A 20,901-nucleotide genomic window follows, 5' to 3' on the forward strand; every position below is an offset into this window, starting at 1 on the left:
TATTTTTTCATTCAACATATGACCACTGAATGAAAAAATGAAATATCTGTCTTTGCACATAGGATTATCTCTTTCTGGGGGGAAGACAGTCAAAATAATAGTTATATGTAATCATGTTTTTATCTTAAAATAACAGTTCTACTTTGTATAGTCATCACCTGTTGTCTAGGGTCTTCTAGTTGGTCTCCTTTCTTCAAGTCCATACTCTGCATAACCTCTAGGATTACTTTTTGAAAATGAACTTCTGCAATGTCATTTTTGTTATAAAAATACTTATTATTGGCCGGTGTGGTGTCACATGCCTGTAATCCCAGAAGTTTGGGAGGATGAGGCAGGACGATTGTGAGTTCAAAGACAGCCTTAGCAAAAACAAGGTGCTAAGCAATTTAGTGAGACCCTGTCTCTAAAGAAAACACAAAATAGGGCTGGAGATATGGCTCAATGGTTGAGTGCCCCTGAGTTCAATCCCCAGTACCCCCACCACCCAAAAATACTTATTATCTTTTGCCAGTAGGTTAAAGTTTATTATTTGTAACAAGGCCCATGAAGAGCCTAATTAATCTGGTCCCTAATTCCTCTCCAAGTACATTTCCTCTCACTCTTGACTTCAGACACCATTTATATTTCTCCACATCCACAGGTTGCTGTTTCTCACTACTATGCCTTTGTGCCAGCTTTTTCTGAACCCCCCCCCCCCACCTCATTGCTCAGCTATATCTTACTCATCCTTTAAGACTCATCTCAGACAGTAGCTCCTCCAGTATCTCTCCTCCAAACTCTGGTTAGTGTTAGGTGACTGTCTCTGGTTCTTCTAGAATGCACTTTGCAAATATCTAACCATACTCAACATGTTATTATGCAATTGTCTATGTTTTACTGTATTCCTAGACCCTGAAGTTTCTAAGGGCAGGGACTATCTTATACTGCTTTGTATTCCCATTACCTAGCATAGGTCCTAACACTTGTTCAATATGTATGGTTGAATGAATGAATGATGCATTGGGGAAGCATCTTTGATTAAAGTAACTCATTATATCATGAAAGATATTGCTTTCTGTAAGCCTTTTTAAAATGACACTAGGCCTAGGGATCAGGAAAAGTATATTTGGCAAATATAGAAGAGTAATCTAATTTTTAAAGGACTCAGTTTTCCCATTGGCAAATTGAATATATTGAATGACATGATTTTATTCATCCTTTTTGGATAAAAATTCTGGGAACGTAATACCTGGGGACATTTGGCAAATGTCTGGAGACTTTTTGGCTTTCAAAACTAAGGAAAACACTATTGACAGACATCTGGTGGCTGGAGTTTGGGAATGCTGCTTAACATCCCACAATTCACAGAACCAGTCTACACAATCATTATCTATCACCAGAACGAAAATCTGCCTTTTTTGCTTATTCTGATTTGCTGCTTCCTCCTCCTCCTCCTCTTCTTCCTCCTCCTTCTCCTCCTCCTCCTCTTCTTCTTCTTCTTCTTCTTCTTCCTCTTCTTCTTCTTCTTCTTCTTCCTCTTCTTCTTCTTCATCACTGGCACGCATTATAAAACTATTATTTTTACTGCTTCTGCATCACAAGAAAGTAAGCGTATGTGCAAAGGTGGAAATTTTGTGTTATATGGTCAGTAATCTTGTGCTCAGTGAATGAATAAGTGATTGAATGTGAAGATATGACAATGCTCTGAACTTGTCTTTAAAAGTTAAGACCTAGAGCTGAGTATGGTAGTGCACAACTGAAATCCCAGTGACCTTAGAGGCCAAGACCAACCTGGGCAACTTAGGGAAACTGTGTCTCAAAAAAAATAATAAAGGTGGGTGGTGCTGAGAATGTACCTCAGTGATAGAGTGCCCTGGGTTCAAACCTTGGTATCACAAAAAAGTTATGACATACTCAGAAAAATGAGAAATTATACCCCATATGATTCAAATGTATGATACGTCAAGATCATTGTACTGTCATGTGTAACTAAAATAAAACAAATTTTTAAAAAGTTATGACATAGAGAATTTGATCTTTTGTCTTTTCTTATTTACAGAACAGGAGAACTGGGAAAATTGACAGCCCCTTGTAATAGCAATTGTAGCTGTTCACGATCCTATTATTATCCACTCTGTGGAGTAGATGGAGTCCAGTATTTTTCTCCATGCTTTGCAGGTTGTTCAAATTCTGTTTCAGATAAGAAAACAAAGGTAAGTGTGTCTGCTAGTTTGCCTTTAATGAGGCAATGTATATTTATGATAGTTCTTTTGTCCTATAGTCGTGTTGCTTTATCTTCCTGTCCCTCCTCCATTAAGAAACCCCAAACCTGCTGATGATAAACACCCTTCTTCCTTTATGACTCAAGTGGTTCTTGTTGAAATATCAATTTGGCAATTATTCACATATATTTTTGTAACATCACTTATGTTCTCAGAAAGACATCCACTTTCTTCCCAAACCAACATGTGTGAGTGTATGTGTGTGAATCATGTACACTATATGTTCATTTGTACATATATAAACACATACACACACATATCCTTAATGGTTTTATGTGTAATAAATACATTCAATGTGTATTTCAACATGTGAGCATCCTGTCTTGGGTAAAACAAAATATGAAACAGTGAACTTTTTTTATATTTTCTATCCCATGTACTTTTAAATTACTATCAAACAATATTTAATGATCTGTCATATAAATGTTGGTGGCAACTCATAATGTACCTGATAAAATATTTTGATGATATTGTGTGTAATTTTAATCTTTAGAATTATCTTTTTTGATAATTAGATCATTATCAAGAAATAGCTATAGAAAATTTAAAAGACTTCAGAAGAAGTTTAAAGAATTTAATCTCCAGAGGTTTATTTTCCTTCAAATCAAGTAGATATCTGGAACTGCTTTAGTTTCAAAACACCTTAAGAAAACCAGGTGTTTGTATCAGTTAAAAAGAATCAAATTCCACAAGTGACCTTGGTGGATACCTTAGAATCAGAACTACTTGGCAGGTAGCTATTCCTTTAAGAGGTGGATAAGTAGGTAACATTTTCTTACATATAAATATTAAAGAGTTAAATTATTAGAAAGATTTTAAATTCATGACTAAAAATGTACAGACACAAATACCATCCTGCTTAAGGAAATGCTGATGAAAAATCTAACACCCAGAGCACACTTGGAGTACTATTGATGATTTTGATATGGTTAATTTGCATTTGTATTTTTGACCAAGTAATAAGATGATTATCTCCTTACACAGAAAATTGCCATCTGGATATTGTATAGTAAGAACAAGTTATTTTGACTTCCAAATATTGTCTTTGTCTTGGATTTTTATGTTCAGCAAGTCCACATCACTAGCCATTGATTCACAAGACATTTGTTCTTATGGAATAGTTTAAATAGGCAAAATGCAAAAAAGACAAAATAAAAATAAAAAAATATGAAAAATGCATAAAAAAGTAATACATATGCACATTTTCTCACAACAATATTCATCTTATATTTGATACCTGTGCCCTCAACTACAAAAACAGACTTCATGAGCAAATGTGTAGTTTATGTAAGAGAACTGTGAAGTTTTTATCATAATAAAAAATCCTGTTTTCAGTTTACCCTCTTACAATTTTAAATGAATTACTTTATTATTTGATACATCTAATTGCTTAGTATGTATTAGTTTTGGAGGTCTCATCTTCATATTTGGTTTCCTGTATCCATGCCAGTGGTCTTAAAACTGCTTTCTTAGCACTGAAGAAAGGTCTCTGGTTATTGGAACAATAAAACATCAACTTTCTTTGACTTTCCTGACTTTTTTTTTTGATGGTGGCTGTGATTTAAAATGTGTTAAAAGATTTATAGTAGGAATGCAGTTCAGATTTAAAATGCTTTTAAGAAGAAATTGTGGCTAACCAACTTTTTATTTTTTATTTTATTTGTTTATCTATTTCTTAAGTTGCCTTTTGTGGTTCTGGGGATTATAGCTGGTGATATTTTATCTCTGAGCTATATCCCCAGCCCTTTTTATTATGAGACAGGGTCTTGGTTAATTGTTGAGGCTGGCCTCAGACTTGTGATCCTTCTATAGATGGTCCTGAGCACCATCATGCATAGCCTAACCAACTGTTTACTTATCTGAATTATTTTTTCTACAAAGGAAAACCATGTGATTTTTTAATATTTCATATTATCACTATATGTATAAGTATATATGCATACTAAGTATATATGTAAAATAGTCTGTAAGATGATGATATTGTCATGTCTGTTGTTTTGTTGTCATCAACCTACTGTGTCAGGAAGGATAGTTTACTTGCACTAAAGTAATTCCAGTAAGTTCAAAAAATTCCAGTTAGAAGGTTATAGTTAAAAGAAGCAAGTTGTTTTTTCCAAATCCTTAGGATGTGTTAGTTAATATTAGTATGGCACTTGTCACAATTCTAGTGTTTGCTGTTAAACTATTGCAGATAATAAGATTGTTACTATAGTCTTTGCTTTCTGAGGTGGAAAAGAATAAAGTTATTTAAACAATTATGGTCTAATGAAAACCTAAAGTGTGTGAGATCACATAACTGCTACAAATTTGTTTTGTAAGTCATGAGACAATAGTAAGTTACAAATTGAAATAATGACACAAGTCAAACTACAGATGATTCTACTGCAAATGTATGGTTTGTTTCTACTTACTTAATTTTTTAGGGTTAATTACTCTTTGTCATCATTATTTATTGTATATGGATTAAGACAGTATGCAAAGTTTTGCCAAGTCTAAAGAGATCAGCTTATTTACAATGATAACAATCTATTTTCAGAATAAATATAGTGTTTTATATCTAACTTTTTCAGGTATATTACAACTGTTCCTGTATTGAAAAGAAAGCAGAAATAACACCTATGGCAGATAATTTTGGTTTTGAAGCTAAAGCAGGAAAATGTGAAACTCACTGTGCGAACTTGCCCATATTTCTTGGCATTTTCTTTGTTGCAATTATTTTTACCTTTATGGCTGGTACTCCAATAACTGTGTCCATATTAAGGTATGTATCAGTTGTGAATCTGCATTTTCTGAGGCAACATGTTGAGTTAAAAGAAAAATAGACTCTGTGGCAACTTCAGCCCTTGCAAACTCATTAATTCTGTGGCATTGGAAAAGTAACCTCACAGATCCCCAGATTTATGGAGTTTAAATCAGATTGTGCGAAAGCATCTTTACTTTGACTACCTGGGATGTACTTGGTTTTTCTCTGCCTGTTTTTATAAAGCTTCTTTTTGTGTGAGCTGAAGATACATTCAATTCAATTTGGACATCATGGAAATGAAGAGCACTCCCTGTAAGCCAGAATTAGAAATGACATGCATTCTGCCTTAAACATGAGGTGCTCTGAAAGTAAATCCTCCTGGAGACAGGGCTTCAATAAGGAGCTGGCTGTCACCTGGCTTTTTATGCTTTCAATTGTTCCTTTTTTTTTTTTTCCATATTGAGCTTTATAAAACTATTTCCTACCTGCCCTATCTTGGACTCACCAGCCTTTCTGTACTTTTCCTAGCAAGCTGTAGATTTTCTCGTTTCAACATTTTGTTTCATAATAGTCACTTGCTACCTTTTCATGTATTTTTAAAAATATTTTTTTTTTAGTTGTCAGTGGATCTTTTATTTATTTATATCCAGTGCTGAGGGTCGAAATCAGGGCCTCACACATGCCAGGCAAGCGCTCTACCATTGAACCATAACTCCAGATCCCTCATGTATATTTTGATGAAAAAATGTTTCTGGATTCTATTCGGAAAACATTAAGTAGTTAACACTACACAACATGAAAATTGGAAGTATTTAGAGAAGAGGAAAATGCTTTTAATTTTTTTTTGAAAAATTATAGAAATTACTTTTAACTACTTGTTTTAAAAGACTGGTTGTAGTCTTTTATCTTTCATATGATTTTTTTCTTGTGATCGACATTGTGTCTCTTTAATGTTTTACACTTATGACTTGAAGAATTATTGTTGAGTTAGATGGAGCTTCAGATTCATACCTGAATCTGTCTCAGATATATACCCTATTCCATAGGTATGATTTCTGTATCAAAGTTAGAAAGGGAATAAGAATTATGTGCCTATAACTTAAAAATGATAGTAAAAACTCAGCATTTTTTTGTATGAATTTTAGTTTATTTTTTTAAAATTCCAGATTTATTTGATTTAATTGGCAAATGAAATTTGAATATATTTAAGGTGTGTAATGCAATATTTTAAAATATATATACACTGAAATGATTATCAAAATCAAATACACACACATATATAGTTATATCATCTTACATAATTATCATTTTTGAGTGTAGTGAGAACGTTTGCCATCCACTTTTTTGAAATTTTTTTTTTTGCTGTAGATGGACACAATATCTATCTATCTGTTTATTTATTTTTATGTGCTGCAGAGGATCAAACCTAGTGGCTCACGCTTGCCTCACTGAGGCAAGTGCTCTACCACTGAGCTACAATCCCAGTCCTGCCATCTACTCTTAACATATTTCAAGCATACAATACAGTATTATTAAATGCAGTCCCCATGCTGTGCATCCCATCTCCAGAACTTGCCCTGAGTAATTGAAATATTTTACCCTTTGCCTAACATCACCCACTTTCCTCACCCTCAGCTTCTGCCAATCATTAATTGTTCCTTATACTTATGTGAAGTTGTTGTTTTTTTAAAGTATCCACATATGAATGAGATCGTGTAGTATTTTGTCTTTATCTTATTTATTTCAATTAGCATATCTTCAAGTTTCTTCATTTTGTAACAAATAGCAAGATTTCCCTTGCTTTATAAGGCTGAATAGTATCATCTGTCACATTTTATTTATCCATTCACTTAGGTTGAATCCATATTTTAGCTATTGGGAATACTGCAATGAACACTCTCGGACATACTTATTTCATTCCCTTTCATATGCAATCAGATGTGAGATTGCTGAATCACATGCTAATTTTAATTTTTGAGGACCCTCTGTGTACTATCTTTCATAATGACCGTACCAGTGTTCATTCTTTCTAATATATGCTATGTTTTCCTTTTCTCTAAATCCTTGCCAACATTTGTTATCCATTATATATTTTTTATAATAATGACACCAATAGGTGTGAGTTTATTTAATTCTGATTTTGATGTACATTTCCCTGATGATTTCTTATGTTGAAACTTTTTTTCATATTCTTGTTGACCATTAGTATATATTCCTTGCAAAACTATATTTTGTTTATTTTTTTTTGAATTGGATTCTTTTTCTAACTATTTTCTTGTTTTAGTATCTGATTTCCTTTGGATGCTAACCCCTCATGTAATGTATGGTTTGCAGATATTTTTTCAATTCTATAGGTTATCTTTTCACTTTGATGATTGTGTCCTTTGCAGTGTAGAAACATTCTAGTTTGATGTAATCTCATTTATCTATTTTTGCTTTTGTGCCTATGCTTTTGGTTTCATACATTTAAAAATTCACTGGTCAGACTAATGCTAAGAAACTGTACTGTTATATGCTATTTTTTTGCTTAAATTTTAAATATTCAAGTCTTGTGGTTAAGTCTTTAATCCATTTTGAATTGATTTTACTTATGGTACGAGTTAAGGATCCAATTTCATTCTTATTCATGTGAATATTTAATTTTCACATTGCAATTTTTTGAAGAAAATCTTAACTGCCCATAGTATGTTCTTGATACCTCCGTCAAAGGTCAATTATATAGATTTACTTTGTGGCTTCCTATTCTGTTCTATTGGTGGGTGGTGTGTGTGTGTGTGTGTGTGTGTGTGTGTGTGTGTGTATCTTGTATGCCAGAATCATATTTTTTTCATTTGTATATCTTTGTACTATATTCTGAAATTGGTTGGTATGATGCCTTAAGCTTTGTTGTTTTTGTTCAAGATTGATTTAACTATTCTGAATCTTTCTATATGAATATTAGAATTATGTTTTCTATTTTTGTAAAAGATGCTATTGGCATTTTGATAGAAATTATATTGAAACTGTAGAATACTTTGAGTAGTAGATATATTTTAACACTATTAATTTTTGTAATCCATGAGCATAGGATGCCTTTCCATTTATAATGCCTTTCCATTATTGTTTTTTATATTTTTAGTGCACAAACTATACTCCTTTGATTATTCCTACATATTTTTATGCAATTGTAAATGGGATTGATTACTTAGATTTACCTAGTTTAGTTTTTGAATAGTTTATTGTTATTGTATCAGTCCCAGAATTTTACTAAATTTATTTGTTAATTCTAATATTTTTGGTGGAGTCTTTTATATGTATATGTATATATATATATATATATATATATATATATATATATATATTCACACACATATAAATAATTAATACAAATCATCTGTAAAAAGACAGTTTTACTTCTTTATTCCCAGTTTTTATGCCTTTTATTTCTTTTTCTTACCTAAGAACTTTGGTCAGGAATTCAAATACTGTGATCAACAGAAATTGTGATGTTATATTCCTGTCTGAAAGGAAAGGCTTCCAGTTTCTCACCATTAATTATGATGCTAGCTATAGGTTTTTCATATATGAAAATGTTCCCTCTATACCTAATATTTGAGAGATTAGGTGTAGAGGGAACATTTAAACATGACTCTTCTCCTTTACCTTTGTTAAAATTCATAGGGTCTGGTGATGTTTTTTGGTGTTATTTAATTCTGATAAAACTTTTCTTCTTTTATAATCCCAGAATGAATAAACTATAAGATCTTTAAAATAACCTGTTTATTTATATGCACATTTACTTTTATATCAAAATGCTAAACTGATATAGATATGAACTTGTTTGAAGAGTGATTATTCTATATAATCTTTTTTTGGTCTCACTTGCATTTAATATTTCCAGGTGTGTTAATCAAAATCAACGATCTCTAGCATTAGGAATACAGTTCATGTTACTTCGATTATTAGGTATGTCATTTCATTGGTAATTGTTGGCTATTTTGGTTCATTGATTTTATGAATATATTTCTATATGGTATATGCCAAGAAAATAATTAAAAGAAAGAGGAAAACTATATAATTGTCATTTAAGAAAGCTATTTTCTAATACTCAGGATGTAACATTAATTATATACCACATGATAACATGATGACAACTTTTCACTTACCCAATTTGTTACGGTTGTTTCCAACCCTGTTGCAAATATAACTTTATAATGTGTATCAAATTTACTTAGAATATAAAATAAAATCTTTAATACATAATTTAATTTATCCCTGTTTTTATTTTTATTTGTGACACTGTTATGATGCATTAACAGTAAAAATTAATGAGTAAAAATATGTCAGTAGCAACAGTGGTGTAGACATTTTTACAAACTAAGAACTGATGGGAGAAATAATATATTCTAGAGAATTTCTAAGTTTTTAGATATGGGAATTTGCAGATGTAGGAAGAATAAAAAAGAAATATAATAAACATAATATTGTGATAATTTATTAAAATAAAAATAAAAAAGAACATTAGAGATTACCTAAAACAAATTTCTTATTTTTCTGATGAGTATATTAAGTTTCTGAAGGATTCAGGGTTTTGTCCATAGTTACACAATTAATAATGGAAATGAGACCAGGAAAAAGGTCATTTTCAGTCAATTGCACTAATATATATAAAATTTCAGTTGTTGATAGACTTTTTTTATTTTTTTAATTTTTTATATGTGGTGCTGAGAATTGAACCCAGTGCTTCACACATGCTAGGAATGCATTCTACCACTGAGCTACAACCCCAGCCCCAATCAAGTGTATTTTTGACACTATCATGCTACATATCATGAAAGCACAGACCAGATATAGCCTGTTTTTTTTTTTCTAAGAAGTACTACTGGAAATCTGACATTTGACTTGTAAAAGTTGGAAGTATCTTGACTACAGTCATCTCTGGGTGTCACTGGAGGATTTGTTCCAAACCCCTACAGGTACCAAAATCACTGGATGCTCAAGTCCCTAATGTGAAATGGCTTAGTATTTCTATATAATTTAGGCATATCCTGTTCTTCCATATAGGTCAATCTGGGCTGGGGCTATAGCTCAGTGGCAAAGCAGTTGCCTAGCATGTGTGAGGCACTGGCTTAGATGCTTAGCACCACATAAAAATATACAAATACATATAGGTCAGTCATCTCTAAATTACCTATAATACATAAACAATATAAATGCTATGTAACAATACAGCTGTTATACTATATTGTTTAAGGAATAGTGATAAAGAAAAACAGTCTGTACATGTTCAGTATAGATGAATTTTTAAAAAAATATTTTCAACCTATTGTTGGTTGGCTCCAATAATGTGTGTGTGTGTGTGTGTGTGTGTGTGTGTGTAAGAAATACTCATGTTTATTAACATATTACATACATGAGTGTACTCATATAAATTCATATTAATTTGTATACACAACACATGTATTATAGTTCAACAGACTTACTTTTATATTATGAATAAGCATTTTAATTTTTAAAATCTATAATAGCTAATTTCAAATACATATTCATTAAATTATAAAAACAATGAATTAAACTCTTTACTAAGTTAAATTTTAATATAATATATATTTAATATAATATGCTTAAGATTTCTGTTAGTATTTTTTAACTGATTACAAATATTTAATTAGATATATTTATTTTAAAGTATTTTATCTGTCTTTGCCTTGTACATGAAATGATCAACTTTCTCATGGACAGTCTAGTGCCCATTTTTATGTATATAAATATACGTATAACTATGTGTATTAAAAACTTGTGATTGCAAACTGTAACCTTTACCCTTTTGTATTTTGCCTATAATTCTTCTAGGTACAATACCTGGGCCAATTATATTTGGTGTCACGATCGACAGCACATGTATTCTCTGGGATATTAATCAATGTGGAATTAAAGGTGCTTGCTGGATTTATGATAACATAAAGATGGCTCATATGCTAGTAGGTATAGGTAAGTGACTTCTTGTAAACTTTAGAGTAAATATGAAGTAAAAAAATCTCATTTTTGGTTCTGTAAGTCATAGGAGTTATGGAAAGTTCAGTGCAAACTGATGGTCAATCCTGGAGTCCTGAGCAGAAATCATTTGCTATACTATGTAATGAGAGTCTTTGAAGACAGTCTTCAAGGCTCAGTATTTTTTTTTTTTTTTTGAAAGAGAGAGAGAGAGAACTTTTAATATTTTATTTTATTTTATTTTTTTAGTTTTTGGCAGACACAACATCTTTTTTTGTATGTGCCGCTTGAGCCACATCCCCAGCCCACAAGGCTTAGTCTTAACTAGAAAGTATAATTTTAACTTTCATTATTTCACACATCATGTAATTTTCTTTTTTAATTTTTTTCACACTTTTTATGGGAGTTTACCCAAAAGATAAAGATAAATTCTGAGAATGATGGTCATCTAGGTATTCAGGCTTTGGAAAATGTAGACCTGCTGTAGGGAAGTGTCCTTTGGATCTGAGACATGTTGTAAGAAATTTTTTATAGTTTATAAGGTTAGCCTTGATGCTTAACCCTATTCACCTTTTATGGTCTGTGATATTTTGATTAAATAGCAAATGAAAGTTAAGATTAAGGAAGTAAAGTAGCACATGTAATGTGTAGTAGTATGATAAATTTAAAATTTAAATTTCAAAAATAACTCAAGGAATTAGAATATTTAAAAATAGAGAAGTCTTTAATATATTTGTATATCTATGTAGCTCCTCTTTCCACAAATAGTGATGGTTGTATTAATGAGCATTCCTGATTTTCAAATATACATTTTTAAATAAAATAGTAATGATTAGTAAAAAGCAATCAGCTTCTAGAAAAACTGCATGGCAAGATCACATTTAATTTATTCTACTGGCACTTATTAAATGCTTAGTATTGTGGTTGGAGCTAGTTTTTCTTTGCCTCATTGATTTCAAAACCAGAGTTCTTTGAAAACAGATCAAAGTTTGTGAAGTAAATCTTAATGTTTCATATTTTTAGGAAATACAGCAGGGTAAATTTGGTTAAGTAGTAAATGTGATCTATTTATGTAGAAGAGTTCTCCTAAGAACTCCAAAGGGTTTTTTTTTTTTTTTTTCCATTTGAACACAAAACACCTGCAACTTATTCAAGTTTAAGGATGATATAGGCTATTTTATTTTATCACAGACACTTGGTTACTTATGAATTTCTTAAGATATGATAGTGTGTTAAAGTTATAAATAGAACGTGGATTTACTTAATCCCACACAACACTTACTTGACAAGAATATGCAATCATGACCATGGATACAATAATTACTGTACATTTAACTGAAGGGCCAAATACATAATTAATTTTTATTTTTCTATTTAGCTGTTACTTGTAAAGTTATCACCATTTTCTTCAATGGATTTGCAATCTTTTTGTATAAACCACCACCACTGAACACAGATGTGTCATTTCAAAATCAGAATGCAGTTGTGACAACAGTTGCAGTAGAAAGGGATCTCAACAAAGCAGGAAATGAAGGGTGAAGAGAAAAAGATTATTTGACAGTTGGAAAATTGACCTCCATTTCTAAGAACACACAGTGCCACAGCAGCATTATCTACCGAGTATAGTCAATGGTATTTTAAACACTGATGGTTTATAATCACATGTGTTTGTTGTATATGTATGGACTCTTGATTTTCATACAAGAAACAGACCTGTGCCTTCAAAGCCAACCAAAGCCTCAAAACATACACAGGCTCACTTATTTTTCACTGTCTAGGTATGAAATCTCCAACCAATAACAAGAAAAATAGCTAAAAATTAGTTTAAAATCCATATTTAAAAAACACCATGATGAAAAGTTTTTATTTTGTTTACAACTTGTTGCATTTTAATTTTGTCTCTAATAATCTAAGCATATTTGGAAAACTTGTAATGTAAAAATTTAAACTAATCACTGTTATGTCATTGTTTCTTGGAATTGTGAAAGCCCATGAATTTAAAGGCAGCTTTACAATGTAATTTGTTTTTAAATTACATATATTAATCTGATCTTTATTTTACTAAAGTTAAGTTATTGAACTATTTAGAATATAGGTTAGTTACCTTCTTTGTGTCCCAGTATATGAAAAATTTCAACATCAAATACACAAGTTCATTTCAACATAAGATTTCCAGTAGCTGATTTTTTATGTTGCTGATTTTTAATACTTATTTTTTGTTCTGTGATGGTATTATTCAATTATATATATTTCAGATGAAAGAACCAGTTTCCACAATGAAAAATGCCAATTAGACATAAAAAGATTCCTTAATGTGATATTACTTGTATACAGAATAATTTTTCTTAATTTTAAACCTGATAACCTAGCATTTTACTTAGACTACCTACAATATGGCTTTGCACATAGAAGGCATCTATTATTGTTATTTGATTAAAACATTAAACCCTGTTCTTTGCTGCATTGAGTATAAAGGTGAAGTATTTCATAAACCTGATAAAATTATAAATAAACTTCATTTGTGTAGGTCAGATTTATGTCAAATTTACTCAGAATATAGAGGAACTAGTTCAAATCAACCAAAGCAACTTCTACTATTGTAAAAAATTTTACTGACTAGAAAAGTGTTATCAGATTTCCCCCATCAGAGCCTTCCCCTAGGTTTTTTTTTTTTTTTTTTTTTTTTCCAAGCAGGGTTTTAGTGGACTGTGATGAGGTTATCACAGAGAGAGTAAAGACCTAGTGGGAAGCCAGGATCAGAAGGACTAGACATTTGCAGAATTTAAGAGATTGGTTGGTGGAAATCTGTGATCGATGAGTATTCAGGATCCTAGGAGCATTCATAAGCTGAAATTCAAGGAGAAGGATGGAGGTGTTAGGAAGCAAGCACACTTGGCTATTAGATGGGAGAAGCAGAAGGTCAGGAAGCAGAGGGATAGATAGAGCTGCTTAAACTGGAACATTTAAGCACCAAAAATTAAACCTGGAAAGCCAAAAATTCAGGTATTTGGGAAGTGGGAAATTTCAGCAATCAAATGTGAGAGAGTCAGGGGAACAAATATGTCATTACCTCATGTGAGACTCTTCCTCTCACCCAGCCAGACACATTCAGATGCTGCTACCTGTTGGGACCAAGGCTAAAGTAGAATTTAGGATGATGAGTGCTAGTGTGGACACCAAGAACTGCAAGGAAAAATTTCATAGCGAGTAAACTAATGGTAAATCTGAGACACTTACTGATAGAAATGTGAAATGAGAATAAGAAAGTAAACTAGAGAAAGTAATTATACAAACATGTGAGTCTAGGAACACTTAATTTAGGGAGAAGAACAAAAAAATCAGCCCATGCATAGAAACAGTTTGAACAAGTCATCAAATAATTGGCATTTGTACTCAAGGGCTACATTGTATTCAGTATACTCTGTTTTGTAAGATGATAACATTTTTAACAAACATTTTTAATGAAAATAGAATAAACCAATAATTTTAGCCTTTAAAAGGATTCATTATTTATGATATACATATTTAGAAAGAATACCTCCTTTGACAATAGGTGATACAGACACTACTATAATTTATAATCATCGTTTTTACTTTTGTATCTGACTAGGTTATATGGGTTATATGGGTTTTTACTTTTGTATCCACCTAGGTTATATGCTACTTCTAAGACAAATTTTTTCATAATATGTGTTTCTCACAATTTGTAATGATTTTAAAGTAAGGTTGAACTTATATGTTGACATATGGGATTTTGTACATAATTGGATATATATCTTAAAATTTTTAAGACATTTTTGTCTTAATTGTAGAAAATGCAATGTAAAACTGTTATATATAGAAAAACTGAATATATTTGACTTTACCATGTAAATTGAAGGAATATATAGGTATAAATTTCTTTCAGGATTTTTATTGTAAACAATTATACAAAATAAATGTACATATATTTTATTGAATCAGAATGTTTGTATTAGATTATTTTAAGCATTTGATCTTATTAAATAACACAGTTTTGGAAATTTTGGCTTGTCTCTGTTTGTGAATATAAACATGTTTATGGATGGGAAAGGGACCTTGGTGCACATTTGAACTTGGTGAATAAAATTTAATGAATTCAATGATTTTTGATAACTCAACAGATGTATTTAATAGAAAATATTTGTTATTAGATATATACTAGAAACATTCTGCACATGATAGTTTCTGTGACAGAGTGGCATAAGATGTATATGAGTAGGCTACATGTTGCAGATAGTTTTTTGTAAAATATCTGAAACTTACAGAAGTAATATAGTTTATAAGGGACATATTTATTTCATCTTGGTTATCAAAATGCTCAGTAAAATACTTGTGAAGAAATCACATGGGACTCTAATAGTTTTTACCTAGTCTGGCTCTTTCCTAAAATCCCACATTAAATTTATTTCTCATGGTTCCTTAGTCTTTTCCAATCTGAAATAGTTCTTCAGTCTTTCTTTCTTATTGTGCTTCTTTTCTGTTGCTGAATATTTATTAACTCCAAACTTCAGTGACTTAAAATAAATATTTATTTTCTTATGGCATCTGTGGGTCAGCAATTCAGGAGCAGCTCCGCTGGGTTTTCTGAGGTCTGCCAGGTTACAGTAAAGATGTTAATTAGGACTATAATCATAGAAAGACTTGCCTGGAATGGGATCATCTGCTTATCAGAAGGGGTGCTCATGTGGCTGTTAGAGATCTCCATTCCCCAACATGTAGTCCCCTTCATAGGGCCTGAAGACATGGCAGGTGTGAAGAATAGAAAGGAGAGTGGTAGAACAACCAAAACTCAAACTATAGTATCTAGTGGGACCTAGTATTAGTGACATATCCCTTCTAAAAACTGCATTCTGTTGTCATTCAGAGTACCATGGCAAGCTTAATCACATATGCAAAGATGCTTCACCACAGCACCTAAATTCATAGGTGGAATCAACCAGGGAGGGGGAGACATCTTTAGAAGTCTGCCTATCACATCTGATACAATGTGGGAGGAAACCTCAGAAATGAAGAGGCTGGTTCACTGGAGTAATCCTAGAAGCTGGCTACTACACAAGATCCTGATATTTTGGAAAAGGATAGGCCAATGATTTTGTAAAATATCCTTTAATTTGGGTTAGTCTGATGTTTCCTAATGATTAATACTGATATACATTTTTTTGACAAAAATTCTAAAAATGGTGCCCCTGAACTTCTAGCACATCATATCAATATGATGACTGTATATGGTAGATCTTTGATCATTTTGATAAGTTTTGTGTTCACCAGCAATGACTGGTCTAACTTTATTTCCTTCTTTGTTTTTAAGAAATATCTCTTATGTATATACTTGGAGACCATGCAAATATTTATGTCTCAGCAAGCATTTATTGATGACTCTTACATGCACTTTAGTCTGTTTTGCCAACAATGATTTTCTATTTCCATCACTTCTTTAAGTTTATATTAATTAGGATTCTACTCTAAGAAAGAGCTATCCCAAATAAGTTTGCTCAATTGTGTAAGTATACATTGATTTTTTTTTTTATTCTGTGGAATATTATTTTTATTCAATAAATTGTCTTACACGTTTGGTAGTTGGGAGCACTATCATGTTGGTAATTGTTTCTTTGTTTTATATGCACATCATTATTGAGCATATTTGTACAGCTCAGCACTATAAAATGTTCCTGGTTAGCTGAGCACAGTGTTGCCTGCAATCTCAGTGACTCCAGAGGCTGAGTTAGGAGCCTGAGGCCAAGATGCTGGGAGAAACAAACAGACCTTCCTTTCTGTAAAACACTTTTTATAAAAGAACTGGAAATCTCTGGAGAGACAGTTATTGCTGTACTGAAGAATATCTATCCCATCTGCAAAAGGGCTCAACAATAATGACTGTTAATGTCTTTTTAAAAATAATTGAACTTAATAATGATATTTTACTATATATAATTTTACCCTCATAAAATTGGTTAAAATACTTTATTTTTTAAGGAAACAGCTATTGATGGTTTCCCTAAAGTCAAAGGAGAGAAGGCCCTAAGAGAATCATATTAGTGATGAAAATTGAAAATGTGTGTAGAATTGAGGCTAATATTTCTTCCCTAGTTTAATATTTGCTGAGTTGCCATGCCACCAGAAGAATGGAGTTTGTGCCCTAATATGTTGAAAGGGTAAAGGAACACAGAAAAGCCTTTCTAGACCATAATACAAAGAGGAATAGATACATTTGCAACTTCTGAGGATCTGAACTTCCCATGTATTAACATGCTTTGATGTGTTACTGTGTATGTAACTTGTGCAGTTTTCCTGGAACTTGTCCCCAACCATTCCCTGCTAAGAGTTCATACCAGAAACTAGAACAAAAATGGGTATTGTCTGTAAGAAGTCAGGTCAAGTGAGCATCTACATACCTGGGACCCTCAGTTCAGCCTGGACCTACAATTGCATTCCATAAATGAACCAGCCTTTGAAGGCCTGCCACAATGGAGGACACAGTGGTCTGTCAGTGATATCCAAGAGCAGACTAAGTAGGTCTGACAATGTCATATTTTTGCCTTTATTCCTCTTTTTTTGTAGCAGTGATCCCCTTTATGCTTCGAATATAGCCCTTGCTTCTCTGCTACTGAAACTTATTTTTTAAACAGACATGTTTCTTTCCCTTCCCCTCTCCCTGCTCCTTTCTAGTTTCTCCTTCTCCCTAATCCCAGGGGAAACAGTTTACCTTTCTTCTCCATCCTAGGCAGTGTTATGAGTCCTCGAACACACACTGGCTTTAAGAATGAAGTAATTCAGACTTTGGGGATGGTACTAGAAAATCTCAGAAATGACTCTCCCAAATTAAAAAAAAATGCATTACAACTCTGACAGAGAACATGGTAGAATGTAGTCTTTGAATCACCCGTTTAAAAGTCCCTGCTTCCCTTGATGGGCAGAATCACAGCCTTTGGGACAGGAGTTTCCTGTGTTTCTCTCTTACTAGTAAAACAAACTTCTTTTTCCTTTTTCTCAAAACTGAGTCCTCATTATTGGGTTGGCATCAGGTACAAGGACAAAGCTTTTGGTAACATTTCTTCCATGCATTTCTGGATGCAGAAGAACACAGTTCTAATTTGGGGGAAATAAGAGATATGAGACCTTAATTTCTAAAATGGCTCCATAGCTATGGAATCTAAGAATATTGCCATGAGGGTGTGGAAAGTAAGTCATACAGGATGAATTTGAAGGCAGCAGTGGGATAGAAATAAGGCCCTTAGGGGCTGGGGATGTGGCTCAAGCGGTAGCGCGCTCGCCCGGCGTGCGTGCGGCCCGGGTTCGATCCTCAGCACCACATACAAACAAAGATGTTGTGTCCGCCAAGAACTAAAAAATAAATATTAAAAAAATTCTCTCTCTCTCTCTCTCTCTCTCTCTCTCTCTCCCACTCTCTCTTTAAAAAAAAAAAGAAAGAAAGAAAGAAAGAAGGCCCTTACAGTTTACATCCTGCAGGTTTCACCTGTATTAGTTACTTTGGTATATGAGTACCCTATTATACGTATTCAGAGGAAATAAACATTAAGATTTTCTTACATTTCTTCCTCTCAGACCAATACAAAAATCTTTTTCTTACTTTTAACGTTAATTAAGCAGAGATTAAGTGGAGTGGATGGTAATAATGATGACAGTTTAGGTACTTTATAGAACTTTTAAAACTAAGAGTACTCAAGTTCTACCCAGGACTAATTACATTTGCTTGTTAGACATTTCCCAGATGGGGCTGGGTTTGTTTGTGGCTCAGTGGTGGAGTGCTTGCCTAATATGTGAGACACTACATTGGATCCTCAACACCACATAATAAATAAATAAATAAAATAAGTTGCTAAAAATATTTCCAGAAGATTCTGAGATGAATCCAGGTTGGAAACTACTAAATATAAACTAACGCATTGTAGAAGATTGTGGGTAGGCATGCTCACATTGTGTGGTCAATGGTTTAATCATGTTCTCTTATTCTAATTTTGATCATTGTGTGACTATAAATATACTTTAAAAGTAAAAGAGAGGGAAGAAATAGGGGTAATTTTGAGGTAACTGGAGCTTATGAAAATACAGAAGCTCTGGGTGGTGGGGCGAGGAGTTAGGTAAAAAATGTGCTAGAAAGTTAGAAAGCATTGGAGAGAGACGGACACTTTGTAAAATTTTGCCTAAGGCTCATCCATTCAGAGACAATAAAAATTAGAGAACCCTGCTTGGTAAACTCCTTCTTTTCAAGAACAGGTGAGTAACTTCCTTAACATGGGTATAACTCTACAGGATCCTCCATGGAGAGCTGCAAGAGTGGTTGGATTGAGCACCAGGAACCATGTGATGCTAATGTTATTATCCCATAAGAATAATAGGGACAGGTTTTGGATAAATAAGTTGGAGGTGAGAAAGGCATCAACAGACTTAAAACATCGTGGCAATGTGCTCTGCGGCTCTTGATTCCTGAGCTCTTTCAAACAATACAGAACCAACCAGTCATTCCAAACAGGTGTTTGTCATTTGGTTGTTATAGAACCCAAAGCTTACTTAAGGACAGGAAGAGCAAATCACTACCACATGTGTCCAAATTTGTTTTCCTTCTCAACTCTCTACTCCTGGTCCTTTATACATCTCGTGCGCTGTGTGTGTGGGGCTGTGTGTAAGGTGTGTGGTGTGTGTGTGGGGTGTGGGGTGTATGGGTGGGGGGATGGGGGGTGGTATGTGGTGTATGTGGGTGTGGCTGAATGATGTCAATCTATTGGATATGGTTTTTCTTGAGTGAATGATACACTGATAATCACAAAATGTCTTTGAGAGGTGATTCAAAAGTCTAAAAGTTATAAGCAGAAAAAACTTGTATAACATTTTTCACGAAAATACTTTCAACAGAAGTTTAGCAAATTTCAGATAATTCACGTGAAAATAAGGTAGTTATCAGTTATTGTTTATTTACCATGTATAGGGAAACATGCAGATGAATTACACCTTTGGCACTCACATGTGAGACTATTAAAACTCAAGGAAATTAATCTGCCAAGGCCATAAAGGTAATGTAAGATATCCAAATCTCTGTGGTTACCCAGCTGTGGCTTTTCTTTTTCACTAGAGTAAGCTAACTTCACAGGTTAAAACAAAACAAAACAAAAACAAAAATGCGTAACTCTTATGGGTATTAATCCAAATTTTTTAAATTATATGTTTATATTTTATTTAATAAGAAAATTTGAGGCAGTAGGCATAAAAATGTGGATAATTTCAAGGACAGAAATTGTTAAATTTATATTTTCTTCTTTCCAGGATGCGATTTATCTTTTGACCACAAGGTGGTAGTGTTGCTTTTACTACTTCAACAAATAAATTTTTTATTTTTTTTAATTTTTTTTCTGAACCCGTTTCTGTTCCTGATGTAGTATTTCTGGCCCTTCTATGAAATTATATTTGCATTTTCTCAGCAGCATTACTCTCATTCTACTACTTTCTCATTGCAGATCCTTTAAAATATTGCCAGTTAGAAGATAAACTAGTAGCTAACAACAATTTTTTTACAGGTGCAAGTTTCATTATTTTAAATTATTTTGGATAGCCATGCAATCTATACATTATTCAATGTTATTTTCATATAAAATAGCCTTTACCAAAGTTTTTTCCAAGTTATCTGAAGCTTTAATATGCAACCTTGTGACTAGAATTACTTCCTCATAAACCTAAAATCTAACTGGTAAAATGAAGTGTGTGTATGTATGTGGAAAATTAATAAGTGAAACAATCAAAGATTTAAACAAAAAATAAAGGACAATACATTCAGATTCTAGAAACATTTACTTGCCCTTTTCTTAATTCCAGGAATGTTTTAAGCTTCAAAAACTTGTGAGAAAGAAGAGAGAGAAAGAAGAACTCTGCTCATATTATTTATAGGCTCTT

The 20,901-nt window shown here is 32.6% G+C and overlaps 1 protein-coding gene across 1 annotated transcript in view; it reads left to right on the forward strand.

The window, feature by feature from the left end:
* Nucleotides 1-12,516, forward strand: part of Slco4c1 (solute carrier organic anion transporter family member 4C1) — a 54,592-nt gene extending 42,076 nt beyond the window's left edge. The window contains exons 9-13 of the mRNA XM_076856011.1: nt 2,039-2,192; nt 4,832-5,022; nt 8,885-8,949; nt 10,837-10,974; nt 12,356-12,516. Coding sequence (XP_076712126.1) covers nt 2,039-2,192; nt 4,832-5,022; nt 8,885-8,949; nt 10,837-10,974; nt 12,356-12,516 — 709 coding nt within the window. The remainder of the gene's footprint in view (nt 1-2,038; nt 2,193-4,831; nt 5,023-8,884; nt 8,950-10,836; nt 10,975-12,355) is intronic.
* The last annotated feature ends 8,385 nt before the right edge of the window (nt 12,517-20,901 follow it).

This window comes from Callospermophilus lateralis, chromosome 5, assembly GCF_048772815.1.
Source record: "Callospermophilus lateralis isolate mCalLat2 chromosome 5, mCalLat2.hap1, whole genome shotgun sequence".
NCBI classification, from domain to species: domain Eukaryota; kingdom Metazoa; phylum Chordata; class Mammalia; order Rodentia; family Sciuridae; genus Callospermophilus; species Callospermophilus lateralis.